An 18772-nucleotide genomic window follows, 5' to 3' on the forward strand; every position below is an offset into this window, starting at 1 on the left:
GAAAGCTGCACTGTCAGAAAATTTTGTATTTAAGAACAAAGAAAACCATTGCCATTCAAGTCAGTGTTTTAGCACCGTGCTGACAGCAACAGCTGATTGACAGCAGTGGTGCATCCTGAACAGGCCTGGTACACTCTCTCAATCAGTGCCAAAGGCATTCAACACTAGTCTATCAGGCATATCCTAACACAAAGTCCATTTACAACTCTGCAGGCGATGACACATAGGCTACAGGTCCTGAGATGCAGTAAACTTGGGAGTAAAACAACAGATTTATTTAGAGTGACTTTTCCTGACCAAAATGTAAATTATCACATGCTCACACATCCTGAGACATCTGCATCTAGCCTTTCCTGTGACCCACAGGAAGGCTAGCTCCAGCTGTGCTCTATGCCATTGTGGTGCAAGCAGGAAGAGAGCCTCCGCCGCATTTCATCCTTGTGGTCTTTAGCTGCCATTTTGAACTAGTGGTCGAGGAATCACCCACGTGGTCATACCCACCACGCCCTCTCACCTCCCCCTTTTCTTGCTACTCAAGCACACCCTCGACATGTTTGTTGTTTGCCCTAGATTAGAAAATTGCAGTTTAATTAACTGAAGTTCTGATTGTTAATCCCTGCTGTTGAATAAATCCTGTTACAATTTTAAGAAGTCATCTCCAGGTTATATTGACTTGAATGGCAAGCTGTTTTCTTCTGTTATCTCCAGGTTATGATACACATGCATTTAACACTGTTCATTTCATTTGATGCTTATGGTTTGGTTTATTTGCAACCTAGTTATATACCGCATTAACATTGTATTTTTATAAGATTTCAGCACCATACATACCTATATGAAAAAGCATTTGTTGGTCATTACTTTATAGGGCACAGGCTAACCCTGTGACACTTACTACATGGGAAAAGATCAGAGGGATCAAGAAGAAAGATTCTCACTTCCTTAGTAATTAGGTAAGCAAACACTTTACAAGAAATTAGTTAAAACATGCTAACTTAAGAAACTCTTGGGTCTTGTAAATGAAATAGAAGTAGCCATCCGCTGTGCGCTTGAGCAATTTCAAAAGTTTTACACACATGGTTAGACATTGTTATGAAACATATCAGCAAGTTTTGTACTGATTGGAAGAACAGTATCTGATTTATAGTGTATTTTGTGGGTTTTTTTGTAGCGTCGCCTAGTCATACATTTGAATGAAGCTTTCAGGGTATGTTTCAGGTACTCATTTGGACTTATCCTGTGAGTTTGGTTGACTCTGGTCTATTTGTGTGCTAGACAGATAGATACTTTATTTATCCCGAGGGAAATTCAAGTATCCAGTAGCATCATATGAAATATACATACATTAAACCTATATTAAAATAACATAAAAATAACTTATAACACAGTAGCCACAGTAAACAGTGAAAAATGGAGTGCAGATGGAGGTAGAAATTGTTCTTTTGTCTATTGTCCTCCCTGCTGTGACTAGGAGCTGTTGTACAGTCTGATGGCCAGGGGGACGAAAGAGTTTTTAAGTCTGTTGGTGGAGCTGTCCCACCACAGTCCCACGGTGCTCCGGTGCTGCTGACCACAGTGTTTGACGTGTAGCCCTTCAGTCTGACGTACTGTGGTCTCTCTGTGAGCTACTCCGTAATCCATGTCACCAAGCGTGGGTCAACCCTCATCTCTGTCAGCTTGTCTCTCAGCAGGAGCGGCCGGATGGTGTCGAAGGCGCTGGAGAAATCAAAAAACGCTATTCTCACAGCGCCGCTCTCCTTGTCCAGAATAGAGTAGGCCCTGTGAAGCAGATAGAGGATGGCATCCTCCACGCCCACCTTCTCCTGGTATCCAAACTGAAGTGGATCTTGTGCATGGTGAACCTGGGGTCTGAGGACATGTAGCAGCAGCCGTTCAAAGGTCTTCATGATGTCAGTGCTACTGGTCTGAAGTCACCCGGCTCCGTGGGGTATTTATTCTTGGGAACCGGGATGAGACATGAAGTCTTCCAGAGAACTGGGACCCTCCCCAGCTGCAGGCTCAGGTTGAAGACATGCTGGAGTAGCTCCCCCAGTTCAGCAGAACAGGCTTTAAGCATCCTTGAACACACTCTGTCTGAGCCCGCTGCTTTCCTTGGACGGAGCCTCCTCAGCTCTCTGCTCACCTGATCCTTGGTGATGGTGGTGGGGAGGGGTGTTGAACTGTCCATGTGTGTGGAGGGTGGGGGTGGTCTGCAGTCTGAGGAGGTGATGGACATGATGGTGGCATTGGGCGAGGTGATGGACATGGGGGAGTGAAGTGGGCCATTGCTGGTTGTGGGAGCTGGAGTATCAACCCTGTTAAAAAACAGGTTTAGCTGGTTTGCTCTCCCAGCATCCCCCTCTCCTACAATACGGCCCTTCTTCTTTCTGCCTGTGATGGTTTCATGCCATCCCAGACCTCCCTCTTGTTGTGCTGCAGCTTCTGTTCTACCTTCCTTCTGTAGTCCTCCTTTGCCTCTCTCAGGTGGACCTTGAGTTCCCCCGGTACGCGCTTCAGCTCATCTCTGTCACCATCCTTGAATGCCCTCTTCTTCCTGTTCAGAATGTCCTTGACATTACTGGTGATCCAGGGCTTGTTCTTTGGGAAGCAGCGTACCGTTCTGGTGGGGACCACAACGTCCATGCAGAAGTTCAGGTAGTCAGTAGTGCAGTGTGTGACCCCCTCGATGTCCTCACCATGTGCTTCCTGCAGGACGCTCCAGTCAGTACATTCAAAGCAGTCTCTCAGAGCCTCCGCTGCTAAGCCCTTTGCAAAGATATTTTCATTGTTTTTCAATTGATCTTGCTCATTTGTAATAGAAATGTGAAATGCTGTATCCCAAATTTGTCCAAAGCAAAAAAGTAGATGTCACATTAATGTGTTTCTGATTATGCAAATAAGCAAAAACTCCATAATAGCTGTGTCAGAAAGTTTCTCATATTAGAGCTAAACAGGAGCCACATTAAAATGTGTTTCTGAAAACATTTGAGGTGAGTAATAGGCAATGCAGTAACGGAATCTTGATTCATATTTGATCAGCCCTGCCCAGCTTTACAGTCTTAGCTCAGTTTCAGGCTTATTTGCATTAAGTTGAGAGCGAGTTGTGTTTATGCAAATTCAGATTCGGCAAACGGTCAGTCAGCTCCATCATGCACCGTGTGGCCGGATCTCCTGCTCTCCAAAGAACATGACATCCATCAAGAACATGATGGGTTTTTTTTCATTTAAAAAGCAACATGACCATATACAGCACACAGCTAGGTGCATTTGCTACTTTTATTTATTTGAAAGACTGCAATATTGAAGCTGACTGTAGATTAATGTAGGTGACCAAAGAGCTATAACAGTGCAATAGAAGGTTTTGTGGAACAACACTGTGCAGTGCCTGAATGCAATGGCATTGAAACTGTGAAAAGATACATTTCATTCAGGGTTCATTTTCTCCTGGCCTATTTCCCTATATACACAAATCATAATAGAGAACTTTCTGTTTTTACTTTTTTAAATTTAAACGTTTGCTGCTGGAGGATATACTGTGGTGCAATGGTCAGACAGAGGTACAGAATGCAGTATGTTGGTGGTATTTTGTTTAGGTTTGTCTGTACATCTGCTGTGTACAATTATCCATGTGAGAAACAGGTTACAGTCATAAATGAGGTTTGGTGCACGTGGATACATTTCAATCCTGCCTAATGCAAAGGAAGACATCAATGAAAATTCTGGGAAAAGCACTAATTCATGGTTAAAGTTTCAGTTTTGTAGAAACCCAAGCTGAGACATGATGTTAAAACTGATGTACATAACGAGGCATGATATTACATAGTTGCTCTCAGGAAAATCATCTATTGTGTTTTTCTCGACTGCTTGCCAAGTCACTTCCTCAGCTGTGCAATGCATTGTGGCCTTTAGAAAAATACACCTGATGTTTTACAGTCAATGATTCATAAAAGCAATTCATTGAGCAAGTCATGTCAGTTACATAACTATAAAATTACAGACATCTTAGACTGTTAGAGCACAGTAAATATGAAAACTTCAACAGAAAAGTAAGATTTACAATGCAGTCTTCACCTTACTGCAATGTGCCCGCGCTATCAAGGAATTCTAGTTTGTAACATCAAATCATCATCAAATGAACTGAAAAGGCACATCACATTTCTCAAGCTGACATTTAAACCAGACATCCCTTAGAAAAGCATATTCACTGAATTACATGAAACCTCACAATGTTTCACATTGTACACAAAAATGTACCAAATCACTTTTCAACATACGATTCAGTATACAGCTTCCTTGGGGATGGTCTGTAAAAACGTTGAGGAATATCTACCTTGATGTCATAATCTGACGTCAAAGGAGATGTTCTCCATTATTTACAGCACCTGTGTTTAAGGCAACCCTGCTTTTCTCCAAAGAAACCAATGTTTTGGTGAATCAGCTCAGTGACCAGCTTGGCAGTGGGCATGTTCTAGCTACAGCACGTTTAACATAGTCTTATTCTGGTGGAAAAAAAGGTCAGTAGCCAGTTAGAAGTTGGCACCCTGTTACAAGACTATGGGTTAAAGGTCAGCTACAAATATCCTCACTGCGCAATGCTAAACTGATCAAAGAGCAAATCTGACAATAAACATTTACACTGCCACATTAAAGTCTTATTACAGGATCATTTCTCTTCTTGTGTTAATTTTGGAACCTTTGGTGACAGTTTTTTGTTGTCACTGAAACATCTTGGCTTTCAAGAAGTCTGTTTTATTTCTTTCTGTCTTTGTCCAAGATCAGAAGAGGTTCACAGGTTTCTGCAGAAATCAGGAGCAAGTGCTGATCCAGCACTTAGTGTAGTAGTAAGAGTTTCAACATGTTTCTTAGTCTGTCTTGCATTTCCATCTGTGAATTTTCCCGTTTGTCTCTAGCGGAGTACTGGATGCTGAGGAAGAAACGGATAAATACAAAATGCTTTGGTCCATGCACAATCTATCTGGACTGTTAAGGTTCATTTACTCCAGAGCACACTTGATTGTGGCTCATTTCCTAGCAGTCTGGAGATTGGGGTCTTGTTCATTTCTAACCGTTCTCCTTCCACAGTACTAAATGAATGCTATGGTCTGGCATGCTTGTGGCAAACACCAGTCCAGAGTCATTGCCCCCGTCCAGGCCATTGAGCCAGGAGGTAACGCCGGCCAGGAAGCTAGATCCTCGTTTGGATTTTCTGTAGGCTGGCAGAGGCCAGCGGCCAGAGATAACCTCTGTCCTCAAGTCCATCACATACAGGAAGTGGTTGTCGAAAAGGAGCGCAAACACCTCGCCAAAGCTGAGCAGGGAGAGGTTAGCTGGGTCCTGTGTTTTTATCACCCTGGGAACATAAAACATGAGTGTGAGGTCAGTATGATCATATTGTCTGAAAATATAACGGTCTCTTGTCCAAATCATCATTCCAAGCAAACTATGATGAAAAATGGGCAAAACTTGTTATTTTTGTTTTACATGTGAAGGTGTGTCTGATTTAACAGTGAAAAAAGGTTGTTGTATCGAACATAAAGTCATCCATATCCTGTCACTGATTTCTGATTGATCATAGTGCATGGCTATCATTGGTGTTCCTCATTCACAGACACACCTCTTAGAACCACAATCATAATATTTGATAGTTTATGATAGATGGTGATGATACAATGATGATATAACACCCCTTAAAACTGTGCTTCTTACTTGTTTTAAGAGCAACTCTGTCAAAGCTCCTCACCCCTCTCAGCTCTGACAGTTGCTCCAGCATCCCTCTAACCCAGTTTCCACTGTTTCAGCAGACTCTCTTAATCATCCACAAATCCTACAAAACCTGAGCAAAAACTAAATATATATGGTCAATATATCCTATCTGACACATTTAAAAAACTACTAAAAAAGTTTAGAACAAACTTTTTGTATTGTGTGTGTAGTTTTATTGTTATGCTGTTTTGTTTTTATGTATTAATGTATTACTGTTACACACTTGGTGAGATCTGCTCTAGGAAGATAATAAAAAAAAACTAAGACACAAGAATGAGCTATTTGAACTCCACAACTTCAGTAATGTTAAGCTACAGAACTGGCTTTTTTTACTAACCCATATCACAGAGAGCACATTTTGTCATGTATGCTATTTTACCTGAGAATCTCAAAACTGGCAAAGTCCCACTGATAAACTCCGAGGTCAGAGCTGCAGACGATGTAGCGTCCGTCAAACTGCAGGCGAGGCTGGAGGCTGATGCTGCGGTCCTCTGACACTGACAGGGTCTTCAAACACTTACAGTTGATTTCTCTCCCTAAAGGCCAGACCTGCAGAGGGAACACAGTGTTTGCTCCATCTTATGGACTCTTCATGTATCGCAGCTCACACATGAGAATATCAGCTTCAAATGACTGTATTTCTTCACTAAAGAAACAACTGGAGACAGGAGCATTACCTTAATTTCATACTTATCAGCACTTAGGAGGATATAATCACCAGGACTATGCACCATAGATTCTACTTCACTCTTCTGTAACAACACCTGATGGGAAATATCAACACAAGATCCATATTTGAAACACATCAAGCATTTCATGGAGGAACTCTGATCATGTCAGTTAACACTTCAGTTTGAGATTTCTATCAGTGCTAGCGATCTAGCACATTACTAAGGCACTAAACACATTTATAACAACATGTGGGAACATCCTTGCTTTTCCTAAAATGAAATCTAGGTAAGGTGAGCTGACCTTGGTGACCCACTCAGTGTGTCCAGTCAGAGTGTTGAGACAGGCACCAGCAGACAGAGCCCAGACCTTCACAGAGAAGTCTGCAGAACCACTGACCAGCAAGTCCAGCTCATCATTGTAGTCCACACTGAAGACTGAGCAGACAAAGCATGTTTCAAGACTCAAATGTCTTTAAAAAACTCAGTTGTACAAAAAGGAATATTAATTCAAAAGGTCATAATATCTAATATATTTTAAACATTGGGAAATGGAAGTACAAAAACAATCACACATTTGGAAGTTGCATCACACATCTTTTAAATTTACAAATTATACACTGATTACAAATTACACACAACTGATAGCAGCTTAATACATACACATACATAAAAGCCGAGCTTGTGGAGTTTATGGTTCCATTTAATTGCAGTTGCGTTTTTGTTCTTACACTATGTCAGTGTTTCCCCTATATGCGTTCAGGAGTGGCAGTACTAAAATCTCCCACATCCATTATTATATCAATGCGCTACTAATTTTCACTCACACACTGTGTGAGCACGGTAACGCTCATTGCTTGGCTCGCTTCCTCTCCTCGTTCTTCACAGAACATTTACATTAAAAGCGATGTTATAACAGGAGGGAGGTGCATAGCCAGTGTTTGATTGTCCGAGCGGCAGAAAGTGAGGGTGAAGGCGAGCGGAGGAAAATATTCTGACAGTAAATTTACAGTGTGTCAGCTTCTCAAGACCAGAAAAGTCTGTCTGTTGTTTCCCCAACTGTTGGAAAAGTGAAGCCGGTTTGCGCTAAGTTAGCTAACATCTCCCCTTCAGACTGTGCTGCTGAGCAAGGAAGCTTCTACAGGAGGCTAAGTTACGTCTTCAGCTGTTATGTAACTTAACATTAGCTCAGTTTATAGAGTGTAACTGGTAGCTACTTGTCCAATGTTGAGAACATCAGGTACAAACTTAGACTAAACTGGTGCAGCCTACAGCTCTGTCCTGTACAGACTGGTTCATCCTAAATAATTTTTCAGTTTACAGTTGGACAGAAAAGTGGTTATTGGGAAAAGAAAGTAGGGAGCTGAGGTTAGTAAAACAAAGTAGTGAAGCAAACTAGTCCTTATAAGCTGATGAGGAGATGTTACTTTTTGGATTGTAATGTGCAAATAAAATGCACCTCAGAAGGGAGGAGGTTTCTCATGTTGCCTATTTCTTTTAATATTAATGTCTACAGATAAATGTCAGAAGCTGTAAAATGAAGACACAAAAGGCCACATGAACAATCGTGTCTATAATGATTCCTGAGGTCATATTAACAGGGTTTTAGGGGTTGATGCCCAAAACATGCTGTGCCATCACTGTAAAATCACTGTGGAGCAACAGAACCAACCAAATTACTTTCTCCAGATCTAAAGGTTGTAGTTCCTCCCCAGTAGACTGATCTTTGGCTGTTGTTTATTTATTATCTGCTCCAGCTTTTCCAACTATTAGTTCAGAGATATGGTGAAAATAATGGCCCAAGATTATGTGAAATTACTTATTTTTTATTGGAAAACCCCCAAGCTCCCCCAACCCCCCCCCCTGACCATGACTACTACGACCACCACCACCACCAAAACATTCATCTAAAGCTCACATAAAACTATGGGAAAACACTGAAATTTTAAGCTATTCTAATGTGCATCACATGCTCATGGACACAAGAGCAATGCTGCTGAGACTCTTTGTGTTGGGGTTTTATATTCAGACATACTACAGACTACGCGCACAAAAATCTTTTTGCTTCACCTCCGCTGCTACAACTCCATCCTAGGGGAAACACTGTGTGTTATATATTTTATATACCTTTTTAACACTGTACCCTGGAATGAAATGTGCTGTGTAAATAAAGTTGGGCTTGCTTTTACTCTAAATAAGCCAGAACAAATATTTGAAAATGTAAAACCAACCTGCTCCTGTGTGGCCACGGAACTGTTGGATTTTAGCCCCTGTGCTCCACTCCCAGCTTGCAATAGTGTTGTCAAAGGATCCAGTCACCAATTTCTGTTCATCAAACTTCACTGTGGCACAGGTGTGTGTCTGAATTCCATAAATACACTGCCCAGTGCGCACATCCCATAATTTGGCAGACAAGTCATCAGACCCTGAAAAACAAGAGGACATCCATGTTACTTTATAAAAACCCATCCAGACCGCCGTGGTGACGTGGGCCACACCGACATCTACGCTCTATTCTATTCCTTCACCTGGCATTCAGTAACCGTGTGTCTGTAGCATGTATCACATTGGAAATTTGACAAAATCAAGTATACTCCAAACTGTCCTTCTGCAGACTTTGAGTGTGCAGACACTACAAATCAAGGAAATGAATAAGCTGCTTACAACTGCAAAAAGTATATCTATATTATTATTTAGATATGAATACTGTATGATTCGCCACCTGGCAATTCTGGCATATACCAGAGGGGCCGGACTATTTGTTTCGGGGTGGGCCGGTCAGATTGATATTAATATCAGTGTTTCCCACACATCAGCTTTACTTGGGCGGCAGTTGCGGTACAGTATTTAAGCATTTTACAGCCCATTTAAGCATTTTGCAGAGAAACACTGAGAGAAATGATCATCCATTATGTTATAAGACTCAGACGGTGAATATTTCACAAGCCTAGACCAGGTAAAGCAACAGTGAACACTTTGGTGCAGGTGCAACTGGGTACAATGTTGGTATCGGTTTCGGTTGGCTTTCTCATTAACAGGTGAAAACGTTATCGCGGTTGAAAATCGCGAGTGCTGTGTCGTTTCGGCCACTTCATAAAACAGCCCACTGCTGATGGAGAAAGTCAAGAGGGCCAACAAATACAGGGAGAGAGAAAAAGAAAGAGGTAGGGAGAGCCGCTGTGTTTGCAGTAGAGGTGTATGTTCCGTGCTTGGGTGGAAATATTAGAAGTGAAGGCAAGGAGAGCAGAATTAAGTAGGCTAGTGAGTAAGATTTTTTTTCATGTGTATTCCAATGTTGAGAGCAGTGTGTGAGAAAACAGTGTGTTCATGGATGTTGCTGGAAACGGGTACAGCCAGAGAGCCCTGGTCTTCTTGTAGGCTAGTGCTGGGAGGAAGGATGCTAGTGTGGGCCTAGCAGAGACAGGGAGGTAGAGGTAGGAAGAAAACAGTCACACAAAAATGTTCGGGTTGTAACTGACTGCAGTAGAGAAAGACTAACAGCAGACAAACAGACAGAGAGCACAGACTCTACAACATACTCAGATGGACAGCCATTGTTGTAACTGCATGTGCAAATTTGTGCACTTAAAAAACTATTGAGCATTGTGTGCCAGTCACAAACATATACTGTTATAAATCTGTTACCATTGGTGTCATTTACACTAGGGTCGCTGGGGACATGTCCCAAAGACTTTTTGAAAGTGAAATTGGTTAAAATATGTTCTGAAAAATAGCTTGGAACAAGAAATGTTAAATCACAAATGAAAATGCTTTGTTTATTTGCACAATAAGAAAACATGCAATGCAATTTAAATATAGAAGAAACAAATGTGCATTGTCCAAGAAAATTATTTGCTACTGATTTTACTGCTTTATATTCCCATTTGATTGTTATATTTTGATTTGTCACCTGCTGAATTTTGTGCTACCATTCATATAAATAAAGATATTTACTCCATAAATTGGTGCAGAAAATGTCTCCAGAATGCAGGAAATTAAGTGTTTAATGCTCAAAAACTTCTGGGGGGAACCCCTGACCCCCCACTAATACATTTTATCATGGAAGACTATTCAAAATAGTGTTAAAATATCTTCTCGTCTTGTTCTCGTGACCAAAGTCTTTCATCACACCCCTATTTTCAGACCTTATTTCACCAGCTCTTTTCAACTCAAAGTGACGCACTTGCTGTTACATACAGTCGGCCTACTGTTTATATTATTTCACCATCTGTAAACAAATGTAGCGTAAGTAGTGAAAGTGTGTTCGTGGGGATACGTGGTAAGGTGGGCTGGCGTGGCTACAGTGCCAGGGAAGAATTTCTGTCCCAGTCCGCCCCTGATATGTAGTATGGAACTGGTAAATATCATATGACTTCTTTTGTGTTGCCCAATTATAGACAATGCTGTACCTGACAGCAGTGCTGAATACACAACATTGCTAAACAATGACCATGACTGTATGCCTCAACTTTAAGTGGGAAGGTTACAGCTATTAAAAAAAGCTTAAAGTGGCTTTATGTAGTTTTTACAATGAAATCACTTATTAGTAGATCAAATTTTTACTTCCTTATTGTCAATGGGTTTTAACGGCTCCTTGCACAAAACAAACTCCACGTAAGAATACAAAACAATAAAGACCAAACGAGATTCAGATGATGCCGGCTAACGCCCAGCAGTTGCTAACATTATCCGGTGCAAAGTTGTATCGCTTTCCACATTACTTCGCCAACTAAAGGCTCACGCAGACTACATGACTTTCAGTGGCAGCCGATCGCTGTGCTGTTCAGACTACACAACTTGACAGTGGGAGTCTTGAAGTCATTGTGGCGTTCACACTACGTGACTGATAGTAGACAGGGGGTCACACACTAGGTACACAGCTTCTCCACCACTCAGTCACTGTAACTAACGTGACCCACATAATATACAATACTGCAACAACACAGAGGAAGAGCACAGTTACAGTAAAGTTACTTACTGTGGTCTAACAATCCCATTTATAATATTCAGTCTAGCTCACTAACGGTTTCGTTATAATCCAATACATTTAGCTTTATTCACATTGCTGAGCCTCCAGTGAAAGATACAGATAGTAATGTTAATGAAAAGCAGACAGCCGAGCTAACGATGTATCTGTCTAAATGCAGCAAATGTACCGTTATCATTTAACAAGCATGGGTTACTTCAACCTCAAGCTGATAAAAACATTACTGTAATGTTGCAGCAGGAGTTCACCTGAGTTTCCAGCATGTTGTGTGAAGCGGTCTCCCTGTCCGTCTATAGCCGCTGTCACACTGCCTTTTTTTCTCGGGAGGATATTGCCAATATGCGACTCGCTGTGCTGTATGAGCCGGGAACGTTAAATTAACAGAGCCACAGCCTCATGCCGGTGTTTCCATGTTCAAGTGAGTTCAAGTGGGCACGCCTACGAACACACACCTAGTTGCAATCTTAAAACCTCCCCGCTAGTGGCCGCTGAACATAGATAATGCACCTTTAAGTACCATTTTCAGTTGTTCTGGCTGATTAGGACTCTGCTCAGGTTGATGCTGGGTACAACAATGATAGGACTTAAGAGGGGTCACCAAACTCTATTTTCATGGAGACACAAGAACTAGTTACAACAACACTCAACAAGCTCACGGCGCACAGGTGGGAGGAGAGGAACAAACAGGAGGGTTCATGTGTTACATGACCACATCTGTTTCTGGAATAGTCACTCTGCTGCCACTTTAGTAATTTTATTAACAAGAGCAAACTACAAACTTGCAAATGTGCAAAAATAACACAAAACCATTTTATTTACATCTAATAACATCTACTCCACAGCCTAGTATTTAAATCTCAATCAACGTTAAATGTGGTTAAAGCAGGAACTTTGTAAATCAGTCTGCATTTATCTAAATGCGTATGAGTGATTCTTTCAGTGTGTGTTGTCCACATTATACTGTAAAAAGCTTATTCTTCAGTTCATTAAATCCCTGCAGCCACCTGAAGGTAGAGAGGCATATTTGTTGATATATCTGGAGCCTCCAATCAGCAGCTGAGCACAGTGCCTTCACACACACACACACACACACACACTATTCACTGTGTTGATTTTCATTAAATCACACGCAAACCCATCAAGCCACTAAACATTACCACACACACCTCTACTGGTTGGTTAGAACTCTGTATTCTGCTGTTTATGTTAGAGACATTGGATTTACAGAGCTCTGTGTTACAGCCTCCTTTCCAAAAAAATCTGCACTTCATGTTTTATTTTTGAACACAATACAAACATTGCTGTGTCACATTTTTACAGGTGGGGTAGGCAACGCTGGAGGGACAGCTACATTCAGAAAGTATCAAATCAAAGAAAACCTCCCACTCTCTTCAGGGCTTCCTCCACAGCCACTCTTCTAAAACACATCTTCATGTACAGGGAGTGCACGGGCAGGTAGACCGGTAGGCCAGCCAATCATTTCATTCGTACAAAATGAAATGATTGGGAAAACTTATTAGTCCTGCCAGAGTCACCGGATTGTTTTAATTTTTGTGTCAGAGCATTTGATTTATTAATTGCTGCCAGATGTAAAGAATTTCAACAAATTTCCACTTCACCCAGCCCTTTTGCACTTTGCACTGCTGCACATGCATGAACCAAAATAGCAATAGTGCTTGGAGACACCCAAACAGTCCATGTACCCAAGACCTACCACGCTGCTTTGCCACTGCGTATTAGAATAGGGCCCTAAGAACTAATAAAACAATAACCCCTATTCACAGCAGACATTTTAGCTTGTCATAGCATTAAAGGCGCAGGTGGAATTAATAACACTAATTGCTTCATTCCATTTAAGCATCACCCCTGGAACTGACACACCTAAATGGAATGCAGCCACAATCAGTGTTATTCACTCAAGCTGATCTTTTCAAAGCAGACATAAGCTAAAAGGAGAGCGACACATGTGGAAAGAACACCACTCTGAATGAATGCTACATCAGTGCTGTTCAGTGTCTGCAGGAGGTGCATCTGACTGCAAAACATTTGCCACAAAAACTTTATATGGTGAATCGATTAATGAAGAGGGTGGATGCAAAAACTATAAAATGAGCTCTAGCCCTATGCTTGTGAAATTGATCATATCTTTGCTGAAGCTGTGACTGAGAGGTGTTGACTCAAACCTATGGGACATCTGAAAATAACTGGGGAATAACATTGAAAATTAACCAGAGCCACAGTGTACCTGTGCAGAGAAGGCCATCCTTATAGTAGAGGGCGTATACTCGAGCACTGTGGCCAATGAGGGACGATGTCTCAAAGGCCTCCTGATCCTTCAACTGCATCATACGCAGTTTAGCCTTCAGGTAGACCCCCTTCCAGTGTGATGCATCCTGAATGGACTCATCAATCCTCCACCCCAACTCCCGACACACACCCTGCCACACCTCTGTACACGAGCTTATCACCTACAAGGAGAAGAACTATTGTTGGAATGTTTGAACACTTGAACACAACACTTTAAAAACTAGAAAGGGTGAGCTGATATACAGAACTATAGTATTATTTATGTGTGTCATATATATATATAATGTACAGCACCAAAAAAAACAATGGTTGGGAAAATATTGCACCACACCCATTAAGAAATATGACATATAAACAATTTCTTACGTGTGTGCAAAAACACTTAACCCTAGGAACACAAGATAAACGGCGTCACATGTCGACAGTCTTCCTGTCAATTGGTCATCAAAATAATCCATAAAGACTAAACTTTATTTCTGTACAAACTTTACATTTTGGATTTTGTTTCTTCAACATGCTACCAGCCTCTGTTTGTTAGCTGTGCTATTTTAGTAGTAGAAGACGTGGGAAGTGGGAATTTGAGGAGAACGGTTTCAAAAATAAAATACTTGCTGAATTAAACACTCATAACACTGTTAATTCAATGTCTATCATGTCACAAAATAACTACCCAGTTTGCCAATGGGCAGTGGATCTGTGCTCAGCAGATTACCAGTGACCACGGCTAGGCTGGGACCGAATATCATCTCCCAGTTGAAACTACGGTCAGACCTTAGCTATACTATCAGACTATCACCTCTTGAGGTTCAAGGTGGTATAACATCACAGGATATACCAAGGTTAGCTGGTTTTCATGCTAACTTCAGCAGATATCTCCACAAAACAGTACATAGACGTCTTTGACATGACATCAGAACTGTTCCCATTATGTTGATAATGTTTGTTCATTATTTGAATGTTTTAAATGGATCTTACACACTGTAGCTTTAATGTTTATGTTAACCATATATTTACGGCCATGGAAGAAATCTTGCACTACTGATGATATCAAGCGTGAAGACGGAGACACTTATTGTGCTTTGGCATGTAGTTTTAAATGAGGAAAAACTATATTTTAAGGGCACAACAGTCAGTTCAAAACAAGGCATGCCAAACTGTCGTGTGTTTCAAAATTAAGAAGTCCACACTCCATGGCACTGGCCATTTTGTTTCCTGCCTTGCTATAATCCATCATTTCCAATGCAAAATATCATTACTGTAAGTACAGATGCCAAAAATGTATATACATAAAAAAACCACTACTGTTGGTATTGGTAGCTCATATGCATTCAGCGTATAAGCAGTGAAGTCCACTTCGAAACTGTGGTTTGACTTATCTGCACATAGTCGGAATACAGGTGTTTGGTCCATGCAAAGGAACAAGCGCATTAAAACGCACTGACAGATTTTCCCTATCCTTGCAGCCCCATAAGTGAGGGAAACAAGAAGACATTTAAGACAAAGAGAAGCACCCTATGATTACACTACCAGTCCTCAGGAAGCACAATTTTTTACCTTATTCCACTGTTTGCAGACCAGGCAGCAGGTGAGCAGGGTCTGAGGATCCAGCCAGCGCAGCAGGTAAAATGCCAGCTCCAGGGGAAGGAGGCGCAGGAAGTCACGCTTGAGCAGCGTCTCCAGTCCATTAGACAGATGACGCAGCTGGGCAGCACCACTTAAAGATATGATGTGGTCAAGAGACTGGTTGCGCTGCTGGTCATTCAGAGTAAGGAAAGTGGTGGAGACTGACTCCAGCCACCCCTCAAAGGCCGCCTTCTCCATGGGCACATGAGAGCGACCTGCAAAACCTATAAGAACAACGCAGGGTCTGACCACAAGATGACTATGAGTATCACTTGAAGCCACACAGTAGGAATTTGATAAATAATGTATTTGGGACAAATTAAGGGATTCCAATATGTTTTTTTCTGACTAAGGCTAAACAGTAAATGTATTCAGTTTGCTATAATACAAAAAAACTGAAAGAATATCTTGAATTTCAGAGGCTATAAATGTAAGCCAGTTTTAACTGAATCCAATTGTAATTGATTAATCATAGTCAATACAGAACAAGATGAAACCAAAAACAAAACAGAGTGGGAGGTTGAAATTTGAACGTTTTTTAACATGGCTTTGGACACTTGGTGTCTGTGGGTTGTAAATGTGTAGTTTAACTGAAAATTGGATTAGATAAAACGATATAATATAAATGCAATATATTACAAAATGTATAAACTACTTCAGTGAATAAATATCTTGCAACTATACATTACTAAGTAGCACTTCAATCAGTACTATCAGTATGTTTGCATTATTTAAATCTCTTGAACAACCTTGAATGACTGACCTTTTTACAGAACGTAAAACACTAAGGTTATTATGAAAATTAAAATTGCACAAAACATAATGAGTGGAATGTCAATTATAGAAAAATAATAAATGACAATTTCGAAATTAATTTATTATTTAAATAATCTATAAAGCCAAACATTTCCTGGAAATTGATTTTAGTGATGTAATGTTATGACTTATCAAATGTACCACAAATGTGTAATAGTTTAAAAGGCCAGAAATGTAGCCAGAAAGAATCTTTTAAAGACTTGTTGGATAATAGCTGATACAATGACTTGTTGAAAAATTTAACAAAACATAACTAGCTTTGGTAAACTGCTGTCAGTCATCAGTTGTTACAAAAGACAATTCAAAATCGATGCGAGTCAACCCTCAATGAATGCAGTGTTGAAGAAATGTGTACAAGCAATATAACACAACTGATATGTCAAATAAACATGTTCTTGGCGATTTAAATTCTGTCAATAAGACCATAATGTTAAAAATGAAAACTAAAACAGATCAGCCTTCAGACAGTTTACCTAGCTGTGCCTTAACTAAAAAAGCCATATGGCCTGTTAGGTCAACAATGTATCTCATGCGTTTGTTTTAAATACTAATTTGGATGTAAACACTCTGAGCAATTCTATCTGTTTATGCATTCAGTCTAAGTTAGCTAACGTACCTGGCTAGTTAGCAACTTTTGCTGCAAACGTTAGCTAGTAACACCAACGTTACTACAATTTAATAGCAAGTTAGCTACGACTGGTAAACATCCACACAATCAATGAACACTATCGGCTACTAAATAAAATAACATTTAAAATGTAAACTCAAAATGTCCACCAACCAGAGAGTTGCAGGGAGTTTCTTTATCGCCACTTTTCTGGCATATGGAACGTTAGTTCACATAGCGAAGTTAGCTGTCGTAAGCTAACCTGTCAGCAAGCAAGTTGAAAGGATTGTCCAAGTAACCTAGCTTCGTAGCTAACGTTAGCTAGCTACCATGATGAGAGTACTTGATTCTGATAATTGTGAATTACATATTGTTTCTAATGGAGGAGTCATCTACTCATTTCCCAAGCAGGGAGTTTTTAGGCAGTAGATAGAAGGATGGCAGGTTCAGACAGCATGAAGACCAAAAAATAATGGTAACGCTCTCTAGAGCCGATCCCACCCTTAGCTATGTCTTAAAGGAGGGGAGTATTTGTAACGCTTCCCTGAAAACAATGTCAGGACGTGGACACGTTCAAAAAAGTAAGTAAAGTATCATTGCTACGTTCGTTGCATATGTATCCGTTACACAGACATATTCATTTTATTTTTGGTTTGTAGTTGCCTTGGCATTTTCCCCTTTATAGGAGCTAATACGCCTGTAAGACATAACTGCGGGCTCATATTCGTCTTTCAACAGGGACACTAGCTTCCGGTGTCGCGCACAATGTGGAATGGTGGACGTAAATACTTTTTTATCAGCTTTTCATATACAGTCTATGCTAAATATCCATGTTTTTATAGAAGAAGAGACTGCCCGACAGTTTATGGCAAGTGATACATCATCTTAGTCGGCTCTTTAGAAACGGAGCGCACAAAGTAATGAAATAGCTAAGGGGCCTCTAATAATTGTAAGACATGTTTTGTAGTTTTTTGGGTTTTTTGCTGTTTCCTTTTTTATTTCTTTAGTGGTAGGCTATGCAGTACAGTATCTCTTATAATAACCATGCATTTACGGATCAAACGTTAAATGTTAAATACTTGGAAGTGAAGCTTTTTTGCTTTCAGAGGTAAAGGTAAGTTTAAGAGGTTAATACATCATTTCTTTAAGGTGGGCTGACAAAAGGTATGAGATGCTGAGTTCATGATGAACTGCATTGGATATAAAACATTTGTAAGATCACAGATCACTTTGTTTGGCAGAATCTTACTTGAGAAATCATCAGTGAAGGGGCGCAATCATGAGGTTGAGCGTTTTTAGACATCAAAATAAATTCAGTTGGGATGCTGTTAATAATCTTTTCATATTGTTGACTTTTGCACTGGAAATTACATTTCATACAGAACACCTCAAAAGGTAAGATGGCACCAGATTCATCTGATAAATGGGTGACAGACCAAATATTATTCACTGTGGTCACTGAAACAAAAACCTTTTTCTAAAAGAATGAATATACAATTCCAAATGGGAACATCGTGCTGTGTGAAATTAGTTTGTATGATCATTTCCAATATATACAGTAGGCCTACTTGTGAATGAAATGAGGATAATTGCTGTAATTGTTGAGCAAAAAACTCACAATGTGAAAGAAAATTTACAAGAATGTTTCTTAACCATTGCTCCATATTTGTATATACAGCCACAACCATTTGGTCTTTAAGGTTTACAATCAAAATCAATGGCCTGTAGACCATTTTCATTATCCTTTACCATGTTTTTTTTCCCAAATGTTTCCAGAGTTTTGCTTGTTGATGGTCTTTACCGGTTTGTTAGATTTGGAAAGAATATAAGCTGGGTAAATGCATCTTCAAAGCCTTTCCTTTCTGTGTAATATAAATGTGACAAAACATTTCAGACATTTCTCAACAGAAAGATCTCTATTTAACCATCTGTCTAACCTTGAGTAGCATTTGTCCATTTTGTCCCATATATTTAAAGTTTTACTTAATTTAGTATTCTTAT

The 18772-nt window shown here is 40.3% G+C and overlaps 1 protein-coding gene across 1 annotated transcript; it reads right to left on the reverse strand.

Moving 5' to 3' along the window:
• Window positions 1-3574: 3574 nt before the first annotated feature.
• fbxw2 (F-box and WD repeat domain containing 2) lies at window positions 3575-17262 on the reverse strand. Its single transcript, XM_046067412.1, has 8 exons — window positions 16946-17262; window positions 15280-15572; window positions 13664-13886; window positions 8663-8857; window positions 6736-6869; window positions 6441-6527; window positions 6143-6312; window positions 3575-5350 (listed from the first exon to the last, which is right to left on the reverse strand). The coding sequence occupies exons 2-8, from the start codon at window positions 15544-15546 to the stop codon at window positions 5062-5064; spliced, it is 1365 nt and encodes a 454-aa protein (XP_045923368.1). The 5' UTR covers window positions 15547-15572; window positions 16946-17262; the 3' UTR covers window positions 3575-5061.
• Between the last annotated feature and the right edge of the window lie 1510 nt (window positions 17263-18772).

The sequence above is a fragment of the Micropterus dolomieu genome, linkage group LG13, assembly GCF_021292245.1.
Source record: "Micropterus dolomieu isolate WLL.071019.BEF.003 ecotype Adirondacks linkage group LG13, ASM2129224v1, whole genome shotgun sequence".
In the NCBI taxonomy this organism is placed as follows: Eukaryota; Metazoa; Chordata; class Actinopteri; order Centrarchiformes; family Centrarchidae; genus Micropterus; species Micropterus dolomieu.

Coding starts and splice junctions, on each gene's coding strand:
- fbxw2 (XM_046067412.1), bottom strand. CDS start 15,546: ATGGAGAAGGCGGCCTTTGAGGGGTGGCTGGAGTCAGTCTCCACCACT. Junction 13,887..15,279: donor TCTGCAAACAGTGGAATAAG/GTAAAAAATTGT, acceptor TTCTCCTTGTAG/GTGATAAGCTCGTGTACAGA. Junction 5,351..6,142: donor GCCAGTTTTGAGATTCTCAG/GTAAAATAGCAT, acceptor TTATGTTCCCAG/GGTGATAAAAACACAGGACC.